General features: G+C 33.3%; 1 protein-coding gene across 1 annotated transcript in view; it reads left to right on the forward strand.

Annotated features, from left to right (window-relative positions):
• Positions 1-1,629: 1,629 nt before the first annotated feature.
• LOC124372682 (WD repeat-containing protein 76-like) overlaps positions 1,630-16,336 on the forward strand; it is a 43,756-nt gene continuing 29,049 nt past the window's right edge. The window contains exons 1-3 of the mRNA XM_046831094.1: positions 1,630-1,902; positions 6,614-6,840; positions 9,014-9,109. Of these exons, the coding sequence (XP_046687050.1) occupies positions 1,843-1,902; positions 6,614-6,840; positions 9,014-9,109 (383 nt within the window). The 5' untranslated portion in view covers positions 1,630-1,842. The remainder of the gene's footprint in view (positions 1,903-6,613; positions 6,841-9,013; positions 9,110-16,336) is intronic.

The following is a 16,336-nucleotide window of genomic DNA, read 5'->3' on the forward strand; positions in this document are numbered from 1 at the left end:
GATTGCAGAAAGTCCTATTATAATCAATTACTTTTTTAGACTTACAAAGAAGACGTCTGATAGCATAAAAAAGACATGTTGGGTTAAAATTAGATTTCAAGGAAATTTATTACCTAAAGAAGTTAAATTAAACTATGTGGTATTAACAGTAAAACAGGATATCTATCCTGTTTTTATCTGTTTCAGTTGCTTAAAATATGGTCACACAGGAGTGAGGTGCTTATAACCTAGAATTTGTAAGACATGCACCAAAACATATCACGATATTCAGTGTAAATAAGAGCCGAGCTGTTGGTTTCTAAAACAGTTACAAGTCCCATCTTGGTCATTTAAGTTGAGAATATTTATTGAAAGAGCTTATGCAATCAACAGCTTTGTGTACACATTGTGTTATGACAGCACAAAGATATGTTTCATTACTTTAACCACTATTTTCAATTTGTTTACATTTATTAAGTGAAAACGTAACACAAGTAAAAAAAAAAAAAAAACACTCTTTTTCAGCATCGTAGCAACAAGCGAAGCCAATTAGTTTAGATTTTACTTTATGAACTAAATTGTGAATGTGTACATGTTAGGTATTGAATTTGGTTTCCTTAGACATTGTGGGATAGCATATTTACAATAGATGAAGGAATAAAAACTCAGGAATTGGGTATTAGCATGAGTTAACAAACCATTCACTCCGTTACTACAATTCCAGGAAACAAGAGAGCCAGGAGTCTGTGATTACAGCAAGTGGGATCACAAAGCACTACACAAAACACTAATGCAATTTTTATGACATCGTTGAGGGGGCATCGCATTCATTTATCACTGATGAAGTATACGATACCGCTTAGGTACCTATTGTTTTGTTATAATGTTTGTCTAATTATTACTTTTTATAATGAAATGTTGTACACCAGTTTTCATTGAAAATTCATTGTGCATTGTGATCGTAAAAATCTGCGTTAATGATAGGAATTTAATTTTTTAATATTTTGATATGACATTATCAAAGCAGTTAATGATGTGGCTGTAAAATCTGTTGATACATTTATGGACAATTTCAAATTAAAAGTATATAATAAGTTCTTGAAACCTTTAACCTTTGGTTTATTCACTTCTAACACATTTATATTATGGTCCACAATTAAAATGTATTTAAATTTATAAGATTATACATTTATCAATAAATATCCAAATTTTGTAAAAAAATACGTCGAGCTGCTCTGAGGGGTTCCTTAAAGACCTAAGACAGATATCAACGTATTATTTTCTTTCTTCACACCTATGCCAGCCAGCTCAAAGTCTTTGTCTACACAAAAAGATAATGACTAAGATAAGGTTTTGATTTTAATGTGGTTCTCGTAAAAACAGCAACTCCTTCTCATTTACATTTGTAGTCCATTGATAGGAGCTAATAGGATTATTGTTTTGAATTTTAAAAGTATTGTCAGTTGAAACCCTGTAATTCTAGAATAACGCCGAAGAAATGAGCAAATTGCGAAAAGAAGTAAACCACAGTCAACAAGAAGGAGTAACAAATCTATGAATAACAATTTTAGAATGTGTACAGGGCTATATATATAAGCCCTGCCTAATTGAATAAAAAAAGTTACAGATTGCACAGGCCAAATCCAAATGCCGTCATGTCGCGCCTTCGCGGGAAAACTGGTCTAGTTTGGCACACGGTTGATTAAGTTTCTTAGTTTGTTTGAAGGTCTTTTGTATGGTAATTTCATCTAAATTTAGTTTTTAATATTGATTTACGACCAGTTAAGTTTATTTTTTAGGATATTAGAAATCCACATATTATTAAAATTTGCTTCTTACACTTTCCTATAAAGAAAAGTTACAATGGAGAAGAAATTAGGCCTAACCCCAACTGAGCGAAAATATCCTCGAAGGAATAGAAAAGTAAGTTTGATTAAGTTGGAATAGGTAATTAATGATGCCTTATTACACTGATATGTGTTCCAGAGGTATTTGCATACCTGTATAGTTTTGTTATAGTTAGATCTTTGCTGTTAAGTTAATGGTTGCTAAATATTCTGTAGTAATAATAGACAGGATGTTCTACAAAATTACATCACTTTATAAAGTGCCAGTAAAAAAACATTAGCCTTAGGCCTGGTTAGAACCATTCTTTGTGATATATGTAGTATATCAGGTTAATTCTTCCACTCTTAATGCTCACACTTCAAAACTTGACAAGAGTCTATTCTATACCTATCCCTATAAAATATTCCAGTAGATGGGTTCTAACTATAGTTAATTATGCTATTAGTTTCATTGCTAACATTCGCCTATAGGAGATTACAGAAATTACATTAACTTATCATGTTTATACTTGCTACTGGGCATATGGAGTGAAAGGTTTAAAAATTGTCTATCAGAAGGGACAACTGTTCGTGGCTGACCACGAATTTAATCAAATCCGTTCTTAACACTTAGATCCGAACTTACATATATAAAATTCACTGTACTTGCATAAAATCCCAAAGTCCATGTAAATGGATGTTCATAAATTAATTGGACTGCAATATAGTAATAAGCAGCCACCACAATAATGAAATCTACTATTGATTAAAAATATCTAAACTATTGAACATTGAAACATTTGATCTAGGCCTATAGGTATTCATAATTAATAATTAACAGTTGTTTTTATTTTGCAGAATAACAATATTGTTTAGTATGAAGTTAATTCAAAGTAATTCACTTGCATAGTGAGTAATGACATCAGCAAAAAAAAAAAAAAATAAATAAATGGTGATTTAAATACGCTTTTTGTGTGAAAATATGTTTCAAAACAGAGAACAATGTTTTTTTATGGTTCAGGATAATGATTTTGCCCTTTTAAATCCAAAATGTCCAGTTTGTAGTGAGAAGAGTAAAACTAGAATTAAAGGTGAAAATAAAATAGTTTTGTAGCAAGAAAAGTCTAAAAAAACACAATGTTACAATAAATGCGCTTGAGAAGTCTTATTTACACTCTAAATTTGGTTTAATGAGTATATTAATAATCATGTACTATCTTAGTTGGAACCAAACTAACTATGATTTTCTAATGAATAAATGTAGTTTTGACATATTCAGTACATGCCAGTACATACCATTGCAGATTGGCTATCATTTTGTAGCTAGAGGTTTTATTTTGTATGGTTATACAAATATAACTAAAGTATTTTAATTTAAATAAATATTGAATCACAAAAAGTAGGCTATTGGCTCCACCAGGACTTGAATCCGGATCACTCAAATGCTAGTTAAGTGCGCTTCCACTACACCACAAAATTATTTTTAGAGCCCTTACTTTTTACAAAATTATTTTGTATTTGGCCTAAATACCTGAACTAACGATGGGAAGATCAAATACCTTTCAAATGACTTTTATTTACATTCGTTAAATTAGTATAAATGATAATAACCTAATTTAATTTCAATAAATATTAAATCGCAGAGTACTCGTTCCCCTGTGAGTCAAACCCGGATCCCTCACTTTGCCTTGTGAGTGTGCTACCACTACACCACAGAACCCTAACTTTTTATGATTCAATTATTTAAATTAGGCTTTTTACATATGTTTTTAAATACACAAACTAATACCTGTCAATTAGCCGATCTCAGACTACATTGATGGTGATGAGACGTGTTGTAGGATGCACATGGGGGCTTAGACCCTACATATCACATTAGCTATACAGCAGTCATTAGACCGATGATGGTGTATGGCTCATTGCTATGGTGGCCAAAGGTTCTGCGTAAAAAACCTATCAAACTTACAACGGTTGGCATGATTGGGAACAATGGGCCCCATTAAAGGCATACCAAACGCTGCCATGGAAGTAGTGCTAAACCTCCCACCTTTTGACATATTTGTCATAGGAGAGGCTAGGATGGCTGCCTACAGACTGCAGTGCAATAGGAACTGGCAACATCACCATGCTAGCAATCGCTCCAAGATCTCTGACATTCTCAAACTGGACATTGTAGAGATGATGTCTGACAGAATGTCAAAGGTTACGGATGGGGAAAAACCATTTCAAGTCAACAATGTTAGAAGAGAGGAATGGTAAACGGTGAGCCTGTGTACATGAAAAAGGCTCTAACTTGGTACATGGACGGGTCGAAGAGTCTGAAGGCTACTGGGACAGGTATCTGAGGAGCCAGGCCTAGAGCTAGCTTAAGCTTTAGCTTAGGCAAACTGGCAACTGTCTTTCAGGATGAAGTAAAAACCCTTGCGGAATGTGCGAGGCCAACCAAGACTGTATTTCAAAGACAGTATCAGAATGCTGTAAGGTAATTACTGGCAAAAACCAATAAAGTTATTCTAACATGGGTGCCTGGGCATAGAGGAACTACAGGCAGACAGTTGTGCTAACTTGGGAGCCAATTGTCCTTTTACTGGTGCTAAACCAACGTGTGGGGTTTCCTATAGCTTAGAACGGACATCAGTTACCAAGTGGGTGTTTAACAAACACCGACAACATTGGAGGAATTGAGGGGAACGTACAAGCAAAGCGGTTGCTCAATGGACTATCAAGGAACATTGCAGCAGATGCCCTTAGAATGAGTAAAATGGAGATCCGTAAAATGACTGGTTTTATAACAGGTCATTGAATATTTTGAAGCCACCTGAACAAAATAAGTATTTCTGTTCAGAAAACACTGTGCAGGAAATGTGGTGAGGCTGGTGAAACAGCTGAGCATGTCGTATTTGAATGCCCAGCTACACAGAGCAAACACTCAAGATCTGTAAGGTTTCTTAGGCATACTGAAGAGGGGTTGGAACAGGCAAGCATTGTTCAGAAAATCTCAGGTTTTGTAAAGACCTGGGATTTGATACAGCTTAAACCTGGAAGAGGGTGCACAATAAGTCGGGTGGCCGAGGGCAATTATCAGGCCCAGGATACCTGGCACTCTGTAAAAAAAAATTAAAACTCCTTTTAACTGACTTTTATTAACATTAATTCAATTAGTATAAATGACAATTATAGTCTTACTTAATTTTAATAAATATTGAATCACAAAAAGCGCCCTTACTTTTTACGATTAAATTATTTTGTATTTGGCCGTTTCTGTCACATATATGTTTAAATAACCAAACTAATATATAATCGGAAGACCAAATATCTAGTAAACGACTTTTTGTGATTCAATATTTATTTATTATTAATAATTATATTATTAATTAAAATAGCCTATTGCCATTTATACAAATTTTATGAATATAAATAAAAGTTTTTTGACAAGTGGCTCTGTGATGTAGTAGCACAATTACCTGGCAAGTAAGAGATCCATAAATAATACAAAAGATAAAATAAAAGTCGTTTGACAGGTGTTTGGTCTTCCGATAATATGTAGTTTGGTTATTTGATGTGACAGAAACGGCCACATACAAAATAAATGAATCGTAAAAAATAAGTGCTCTGTGATGTAGTGGTAAGAGTACTCACCTGGCAAGTGAGAGATCCAGGTTCGAGTCCCGGCGGAGCAAGTACTTTTAGTGATTCAATATTTGTTTATATTAAAATAGGCTATTGCCATTTATACAGATTTAATAAGGTATTTTTATTTGATATAATCTTAAATACCTATATTTGTTTCAAGTATAAAAATGTAGCTATATAACTATGCTAAGTCTCTAAAGTAATTCAGTTTAGCATTATTGTTCCAAATTAATTTTAAAAATTAAAATCGTATGTATGGTATTTGAGTAATGGGCGCAAATACATTGGTGATGTACATGTGTTATTTCTGTCACAAGGTGTTGGACACAATTACCCTTCAAAATAGTAAAAATGACTAAATGTTACACTGTTTCATTTGTTACATTTTATAAATATACATAGCCTAGATGTTTTTTTATTCAGCACTAAACTGTAATTTGCCTATAACGTAATTTGGTTATTTATTTTAGGTTTAGTGGTTTTAGATAATCATGAATATCGATGATTCGAATATCGTGGTAGCCACTTGTTATACTGCAGCCATTGATTGTTTAAAAATTTAAAATGTTGCAAAACTTACACTTGTGTGCTATAAGACAAAGATCACAAAAAATTTAACTTTCTAACTAAGTTGTTAACAACCTTTATTAAAAAATGCTATAGATCATATAGTCGGTGATGTTGCAACTTCTTTATGTAAATCAGCTGTACATACAACTAACTGTTCAGTTAATTGCTAAGTGAGCATTGCATTATTATTTTACTTAATTACTTAGTTATTTTTACTACTGCGTATTATATGTTTATATTTGTTTTGGTATTTGGTACTTTGGTATTATACCGACCACACCCTAACAATAAATTTCTTGTGAGATTTTTGGTTGATCTGCTTACTAGAGTAGTGTAGAGAAATCTTAAGTTGATAATAATCAGGAATTGTTTTATCGCAAAAAAAACCCAAGACAACAAACTTCACTTGTCAGCTTTGTTAATGATCTGAGCTTGGAAAAGTACTGATTAGAAATATCTCTGGCCTTCAGTGCACGCTTTGGTGGCACTGGAGAATGATTGGTGGCATAACTAAGGTCATAGTCAATAAATGTGTTTTTTTTTTTTTTTTTGCATTGAACACATTAATATTATTATTTACCTCTTAAAAACCATTCTTGTTACAGGCAGTAAATTACGAAGAACGTTTTTTAGAATCTTCAATGGAAGATACACCTACGTCACGAAAACGGTCGAAGTTCGCAGGGAATGATTCTTTATCTGATGGTGAAATTGAAAATGGAGATATAAGTGAAACTAAAGAAAATGAAGCAGAAGAAAGTGAAACAGAAGAAATCAGTGAATATGAGAAATTAAGGCTGAAAAATTTGGAAGAAAATAGGCGCATGATGATGTAAGTGAGCTGTGTACTAGTGTAAGTGAGTCATTGATGTACAAAGTAATCTGAAAAATCATTGGGTTTGGAATAGATCTAATGAATGTAACTAAATTAAATAGGCCTAATTTAAAGTATTAAATGCTATACTTCTGTATTTCAAACAAGATGGATTGCTGTTATAAATACTTATTTTTAATTTTTAGGGTTTTTAGTGGGCGAGTTTCTATCCCTCCTCTTAGTTATGCCACTGTTTATATAACATAAAAATCTACATTTTTTTTTATTTGTTTCCCAGTATATTACAAGGATGAGAGAATTTGCTATTTTCTGTTGAATAGTGAGGTAAAATTTTGAATGTCAATAAGCATGTTCAATTGACTTAGAATACTTCAAGGATTTCTTTTTATCTTAGTAGTTTTATTGACAGAAAGAATAATAGTTTTGATCATCCTATATATAATAACTATAACTGGGCTTCATGCCTGTAAGGGCTACCTTTTGCGGGAATTTCCATATTTATAGTACATATTTTAAATTTAGTAGTAATTATTGTTAGTTGTAAGTAATTATTGTTTATGAACTGTTTTAATCATGTGTTATTTTTTCATTTCATTTGAAATTGAGTTTGTATATTCCTGCAATAAAGAGAGTTTTCTATTCAAAAACTACTGAATAACTAGCTTAATATGATAAAAATAATTTTATGTCAATTCCATTTTAGAATACATAACCGTCTAGTAATAGATTAGGAAACTCTGACAATATAACAATAACTTAAATAAGAATTTTCCTGGTCTTTTGCATCAGGTTTGTTTATTTTTAATTCTAACGTTTAAAACATTCATCCTAATGTATACTAGACTAACTTATTTTCTGACCTGTTAGGCCTACTATTAAATAAGCTCGATAAAATTCTGTTACCTTTACAGACTACAGAGGGCAAGAGTTTTAATTTTTTGTGTGATCAGTGTGTACTGGTGTTCTCTGGGAGTTACAAAATATATTTTGGCTGAATTTATAGCCTATATTTTCATGTGTTTACAGAGTCACTGTGGGTTTATTCTGCCGATGATGTTTTATAAATTGTAGTAAGTAGCCAGATACTTTAGGGACATGATCAGGTTGTGTGAAGTGGATGCAAGGGATCAGACTCTACATCACTATAGGTGCATACCAAGTCTATTCATTCTGATATTGGGAAACAGAGACTAGATGTGCATTTGTTAGAATTGGATGAAATTTATATAAGAACAGCCTATTTTTACTATTGTAATAATACTCTCAAATAGAGGGGGCTTTACAGAAACCTATAATTCACGTTTATTAGACTCTGGATTGTTTAAATTTTATGATAGAAATGCATCTTTACTAAGGATTGTTAAGGTAAGTTACGTTTCTGTCATGAGCACATTATGACATGTCACAGTGAGCAACATAGGAGAGGTGCAGTATGAACATTATCACAACTAGATGCATACTGAGTGCAGAAATGTTTTGAAACAAGGATGACAGCTGTTTCAACGCGTGCAGTTTACAGCTGCAATATACCAAAATGTGTTATTTTCTGGACAGCCCTTGTAAGCTGCCTTTTAAAACTGTGATAAAGATATACTTTTTTATCATTAAGTGAAGCACCAATAAGGTAAATATCCGTACAAAACCACAACAATGCTCTAGCATAGCCTGTTTAAATGAGTTAATATATTGTATATGAACAGACAAAAGTAGTTGACACACAACATGGTGATTGTGATTCCTGACTTAGGCGTGTCATAACGCTCTGGTATGATTTGTTTATTTTAACCTAGTTTGTAATTATATGTTAGGTTAGTTATTTATCTGAAGAAGAGATCAGATTGCAGATCTCGAAATGTAGTGTTACTGATTTTTTTACTGAACGATGGCAAATGTCCAAAAAAATCCTGATCCTTCACAATCCTTCCATTGTCAAAAATAAACTTCAAACAAAGAAAAGACTAAATCGTTAACAAAGAATAGCTATGTTTTATTGCAGAAAAACTGTGTAACCAAAAATGTCTAATGGAAAACCAGGACGTCCTGTATATGGACGGGTTGATCAGCCATTTGTGTTAAAGTTAAAGTTATATAAATATTAAAACATTGTTTAATGTTGTATAGGAATCCCACAAACTAATACAAAATTATTTATTGATAAATATGTTTTCAGAGAGTTGGGGCTCTTGAATCCTATGAAAGAGAAACAAGTGATAAGAAAAATCCAAAAGCCCAAGGTCAAATCTAAACCAAAACTTCAGGATACAACGTAAGTATTTTTCATGTGGTGTGTTGTACAGTTTTTGTCTTAAGGTGGCATGGTAATTCGACTTACCAACTCAGTAAATAAAATTGATTTCAGAAATTGACATACAGGTAAAATTGTACTGATGTCAAAAAGTCTTACATTTTAGATGGTTACGTCAGTTAAAGCACTCCATTTTCCAAGTCAAGTTGTAGATTGATATGTGATTTGGCAAAACTAAAAAATTTGAGGGTAATTCTAAGCAATATATGGGTCAACCTCGATTTTTCTCATATTACAATATAATGTTCCAATAGTCAATTAGAAAAGGAAATGACTAGAATTTCTTGCCGGAAAGCAGTTATAGGGAGCAGGCAACCGCCAGACGGTCATATATTGCTTAGAATTAATTATTAGTGATCAGGGGCACTGACGTGATCTGGGCTTCAAATTTGGAACTACTCGAGTTAATTTTTTTTCTAAAAGAGCAAGCAGCACGAAGCGCTGCGCAGCGGGCAGGCATCGTGCGTGATCCTTTTTTTTATTAAAAATTACTGATAAATTGTTATTACATATTACAACATAATGTAGGTAATGTATGTAAAACAATTTTAAACACATAATTACATGCCGGAAAGCAAAGTAAAATCAACCAAAAACCAACAACTAACCTTAATAGTCGTCAACGTCGGAGTTGGAGTCTGGCTCAATGGGTTGTTGTTCACAGTGGTCACCGTACGCTGTGACACCGTTGTAGACATGTGAAATTGCCCGAAAGATGTTGTGTACTCTAGTTTTATAATCTGAATATTTTCTTTTAAACATAAACTCAGCTAAATGTCCAACAAGATGATGTTTTCTGTTGCCGTACCTTGGGATATTGCCTCTAACTTCCCGCCACAAACGTTCTATGGTTTGGGTGTGTGCGCCGGTATCGGGATCAATGAAATTGTAACTGTGGTTAACAGTAAGATGTTGGTAATTGTTATATTGTAAACAATTATAGCTTTTCCAACAATCACTGATTATTGTTGTTCCCGGCAACACGTACTTTTGTATTATAGGTAACAACGTCTCTTGGCCGTGTGTTGGTACAGGAACGAAAAAACAACGTTTTGTTTCACGCTCAATACCAGCAAAAACCCAATTCCCTTCAATAATACAGCCGCGATTATATTTACGTTTACCGATTTTTGCCTCGTCAATCTCTACTGTTTTGCCCACCCCTCCAATAGGTTCTGATTTTTCAACTAGAATAATCACACAAACTTCTCTGAGATCTACTACAGCAACATGAGGCAGGTCGAGTTCATGTCTTAGCAGGTCATGTCGTGGTGGTTTTAATAACACCCAATAAGCCACAAATCGGCACACTGTTTGCGTTGTGAGATTATGGTTTTCGAAAAAAGTTAATTTATACTGAGACACATACTTTTTGCACTGGACTTTCACTTCCTTCTGGTTACGATCAGTCTTTTCTATCCTGTTCCAACATCGAAACACGTGATCCGTTTCATTTAAGGTCATTTGACCCCCGCAACTCGGACATGTTTTATTACGTGGTAAAACTCCGTGGTCGTACAAAAAATTTCTTACAGTTACACTATCCTCAGAACAAACTATAAATGACGCTAACGTAAACTCGCACGAATTACACAAAAAAAGGATTAACATCCGAACGGCTGCACATCACGATAGCAACTGATTAGGACCGGCCACCAGTGACTGATAACGCCGCACGGACTGAAATTAATTCAGTATATACCCAGATCATGCACGATGCCTGCCCACTGCGCAACGCTTCGCGCTGCTTGCTCTTTTAGAAAAAAAATTAACTCGAGTAGTTCCAAATTTGAAGCCCAGATCACGTCAGTGCCCCTGATCATTAATAGGTAATTCTAAGCAATATATAACCATCTGGCGGTTGCCTGCTCCCTATAACTGCTTTCCGGCAAGAAATTCTAGTCATTTCCTTTTCTAATTGACTACTGGAACATTATATTGTAATATGAGAAAAATCGAGGTTGACCCATATATTGCTTAGAATTACCAATTTGTGTTTTATTTATTACTTCATTTTAATTGTATTGTATCCTTGCTGATACATGTAAATATTTGGTATTTATAATGTGCAGTACTTATAACATACATATTTATAAATATGTAGTTAAAAATTTGTATCCTACTAAATAAATGTTAGTTGGTATATCAAACACAAATTTTATTCTGAGAATGATTAAAATAATTTGTAACCCTTTTCTTCACTGATGTGTTCTGAAAACATTGTTCTGCAGTTAAACACATTTCTGGATTTTAAATATATTTATATTTCAGATATTGCGGTGGTGAAGAAATTACGGTAACAAAGAATTTTTGTTTATTATTGTAAATGTGATATACTACAAGTATTTTGAACATGATTTGTAGTTGGAAAGGCAATTGCTTTTATAAAAACCATAGCCTGTATAAATCTTTGAAATTCTAATCAAACAACCATTGGAGAATGTGGAACCACATTATGTAAGGATTAGGATTTAAAAGTTGTAGAGATACAAACACAATTATCTTACACTTTTATATCCAATTAACTTATTAATGAGAAGCTTACCTGCAAACCGTGTTTTGTCCATTTTTTTAGAAAGTGAGTTATCTAGTGACTGCTACTCTATTGGCTTATTTACATTCGAAACAATAGCATTTTCAGTAAAAACAGCTACCATTAAAAACTTATGTTAAAAACCGTGTTACTGTAAAGCGTGTTTTGTCCACCACAGAATGGAGAGTCTTCAAAATGCAAACTGCACTTTTTCCAGTAAACCAATAGAAACTGCCCTTACTCATGTGACTTATAGGTGTATTTCACTTAATGACTAAATTGAATTCCTAAGTAATTTTTTGTAATAAAAATATACATAAGCAAATAAACTAGTTTTGTGTGATTTTATTTCAATAAACGAATTTAATTTTCACATATTAATCTTTATTTTATATCTCAAGTGAAAATTTCAATGTATCAGCAGTGTTTAAGTAGCGGCTAAATACAAATTGGTAACTGTCCTGTCTATTCACTCGATAATTTATATTGCCGATTCTATGAGATGTAAAGTTATAAATGTTATAAAGTGTTATAAAGTTATGATGTATTTGTATTGGATTAGTAAAAGCCAGTATTATATGAAAATCATAGCCTTCTAAAGAATAAATAATGATTTCTCTACCTTTATACAACTTTGAAGGCAGTCTCCGAATGCTCTTAAGTCAAAGATTAACAAAATGTTGAGCCAGTAACACAAAAAAAGTATGTTGGTGGGAAAACGTCAGTGACTATCCATTGAGGTTATTAATGCAAAACTGTGCAAAGTAGTTTTTCTGGATTTTTGTACATAAAGAAGATTTATAATTGATCAAATTCAGATAAGAGGATCTGAGTACATTAAATGTGCAACATCTCGAATGTGGTTTTATAACAATAATACAATTTAATAGCAATATATTTATTATGGTATAAACATGTGTGACGACTACAATCCAGCCCAGATTTTGCAGAATACATATCTTTTGAATTAAGAGGTTGAGGCTATAATTCAACATAAAGTACCACACTATACAATCTTATATACAACTTAAATTGTGTCATGTAATATAATATTATATTACTACGAACTTAAGTTAAACATTTTGATATGTGTAAAATTACTGTATTTTATAATAGTGTCTTAACAAATTGGTGACCACTCCCAGAGAGCAAAAGAAAATAAGATAGTATTGGAGGGAATGAAACCAAGTAAGAAGTTTAAAGCTGGGAGTATTGTAGAAACAGCAAGTAATAAAGGGGGTTAGAAGCAAGTCTGCTGAGACAGGGCAAAGGCTTATCAAACTGCCCAGAAACAATAAGAAAAGATTAGGCCCTTGAAATAAATTTTTAAAATGCAAAAAGTTCTTCAGAGACAAAGCAAAAATTTGAAGGATTCATGCTCACCTCTCCAAAAAAAGGGTGGCTTAAATCCAAAAATAAGAAAAGGTATCCCTTAATTTTAGAAGGAACTGTTTTTTGGGATTTACCATTTGAAAACAACTAAAAAGTCAGGCTAAAAGTTTCTGGGACTAAAAAAATCAAATAATGCACAAGGTCCTTGTCAACATAAATATTGAAAAATAGTCCAGAAACATTTTTTAGACATTGTACACTATTAATTCAGCCAACAAATATTATCAAGACAGACAATCCAAGCACCTCCTTTGTATACCAAGAAAGGGTAAGGTTTGTATAAGACAAAAAGTTTTCTTATTACTGATAAAATATTTTGAAGATTGCAAGAGTTAGCAAATGTGTCCCAGAAAAGGGAATTTGTAAAAACGGGTAAAATAGAAAAACAAAGGAGGATAATTATAGACACAATATATAACTTTCACAAGCAATTTTTCCAAATAAAAATCGTACCATGATTTCTATAGTAACATTTTGCCAGTTCAAAACACTTTCGGGTTATGAAACACAAAATGACTGACAGCAAAATTTGTGTTTGTATCAAGCATTCAATCATGAAGTTTATCGTGGATGCGTTAAGGGAAGACCAATGTCATCAATGAAAAAATGTAGTTATATTGTAAATAATGTTGTTTCTACTATTGACAATTAGAAATGTATGTTTATTAGATGTGAAGACAAAAATGTTGGATTTATTTATAAAGTTGGTTGCAACCTTGTTTTTTTTTAACAAGGTTGATTAAAATATGAATAAATTTATCAAGAAAACTGTGAAAACAAAAAAAGTCAAAAATATTTCCTAGGTAAAATCTGAAAAAGAAAAGCAACTCTGTAAGAAGTACATCTACTATGTAAAGTACCAGGCAAATGAGCTGAAATGTAAAATCAAACGTCTTTCTTAAGGAGAATTTGTTTTCAGAGTTGATATCTCTAAAAGCTATGTGGCTAAAACATAATGCCGAAGTCTAATCTGTGCATTTTGGTGCCTCAAAAAAGCAATTATCATTACATACTGGAGTGTACTATACCAATGTCAATGGTAAAATCATCAATACATGCTTTGCATTGGTCTAACACCATGTGGTTTGGGGCCATCTTCAAGGAACCGATCAGTATTTTCCCAAATACGTCCTCTTTTCCAAGTATTCAAAGACAGTCTGTCTAGCCAATACCACAACAGAATATACATCTTCCTGTACAAGACTTGCTTGGCTAGAATCTTTCCAAACATCCAAAGTATGATGTGGAGTTACACTGAATCTGGACATAAAACAGCTCCGTAGATGGTGAGAGTGGAACATTAAAGAGGGAAGCGGACAGAAAAGTGCTTAATGGAATTCATATCTCCTGTAGTAAAGACTCGTAGCTGCTATGAAGGTCTGTAAGATTGTCAATATAAACATCCCATTTCAATCTCTGATTTAGATTATTTTGTCATTAGTATTGAAATTGTTATTTAACAAGTTAACTGGGACGGGCACCCAGTGTGTGCTGGATTGTTATTTAACAAGTTAACTGGGACAGGCACCCAGTGTGTGCTGGATTGTTATTTAACAAGTTAACTGGGACAGGCACCCAGTGTGTGCTGGATTGTTATTTAACAAGTAACTGGGACAGGCACCCAGTGTGTGCTGGATTGTTACTTAACAAGTTAACTGGGACAGGCACCCAGTGTGTGCTGGATTGTTATTTAACAAGTTAACTGGGACAGGCACCCAGTGTGTGCTGGATTGTTATTTAACAAGTAACTGGGACAGGCACCCAGTGTGTGCTGGATTGTTATTTAACAAGTTAACTGGGACAGGCACCCAGTGTGTGCTGGATTGTTATTTAACAAGTTAACTGGGACAGGCACCCAGTGTGTGCTGGATTGTTATTTAACAAGTTAACTGGGACAGGCACCCAGTGTGTGCTGGATTGTTATTTAACAAGTTAACTGGGACAGGCACCCAGTGTGTGCTGGATTGTTAAGCATACTTAAAGTATAGAGCCATAGTAAAGGTGTTAAACTATAAAAATGTGGTTTAGTTTTATCCTCTTTAACTATTATATATTTGCCTCAAACCATGATTTAGCTACGTATGCAGTTAGTATTTTTTAAATTTGTAATGTGTTGTGATCATTATTTTGTTCTAATGTTACAACTCATAATTATGTTAGCATTGCACATGCCACATACTCCTCCCAAACCAGTTGTTTTGATCAAACCGGTATTAATGGATTTGAGATAATTCAAACATATAGTAGGTTTGAGCTATCTGTACATTACTTAATTGCAATTTAAAATAAACATTTTATTTACTACATATGTTTAATTTCTATTAATTTATTATGAAGTCATGTTTTCATAAAACCCCAGAGTATGCTGGGTTTTTTTCATTGATGTGGAAAAGCAAATACACTGTCCATGAACAAGAGTGTGTGATGAAGCCTCTTAGGACTTCAAGAGGGTGTCTATCAAGTCCTCACAATATTCACACTATCACTCCCAGCACTTTACTGTGACCTTAATGTTCCATTATTATTATTCTTTCATCTTAAAACGGTTATATTTAATATATGTCACTGTATACAAGGGCTGGTTAAAAATAACTGGATTGATTTTCTAGCCAGACAAAAGTGTGGTTCTTTAGCCCAAACATTTCACCTCAGAGTCAAATGACATCTCCCCTATTCCTGGCTATCTGCTACCCATTCAGTCAGGCTGTGTTCATTGTTTATATCAGAAAGTTTGCCACAGAGGCTCATTCCTTCATCGAAACAAGTGTATGGTGATGAAAGTTTGTCACATACTTAAGTTTTTCAGTGATTTGAAAAGTGAAGAAAGTTTGGATGTTAAGATCAAAATTCAAAACAATGATGTTTTTGTATTAACATGCATGAGATCTTCTACATGAATTGGTGCCTGAAGGTCAAACAGTGAATAAAGACTATTATCGATAAGTCTTAACTTCGCAAACTGAGTTGTGTAAAATCAAGTTATGGTTCCTTCACTAGGACAAAAAGTGTGCTTTAAAGACCCATACTGCATTGGTCACAAAGTCATTTTTGGTTCAGCATGGCATCACTGTTTTGGAGCATCCATTCTACACACCAGACCTTGATCCCTACAATATTGTTGTGTAAAGTTAAATCTACACTGTAAGAAACAAAATTTGTAAAAGCTGAAGCCATGAGAGAAAAAGCGACGAAGACTATGAACATGCTCCATAAAGACCAGTGGAAATGGAGCTATTCAAAAGTTGTGATGAGAAGTATATTTA

Source organism: Homalodisca vitripennis, chromosome 1 (genome assembly GCF_021130785.1).
Source record: "Homalodisca vitripennis isolate AUS2020 chromosome 1, UT_GWSS_2.1, whole genome shotgun sequence".
NCBI classification, from domain to species: domain Eukaryota; kingdom Metazoa; phylum Arthropoda; class Insecta; order Hemiptera; family Cicadellidae; genus Homalodisca; species Homalodisca vitripennis.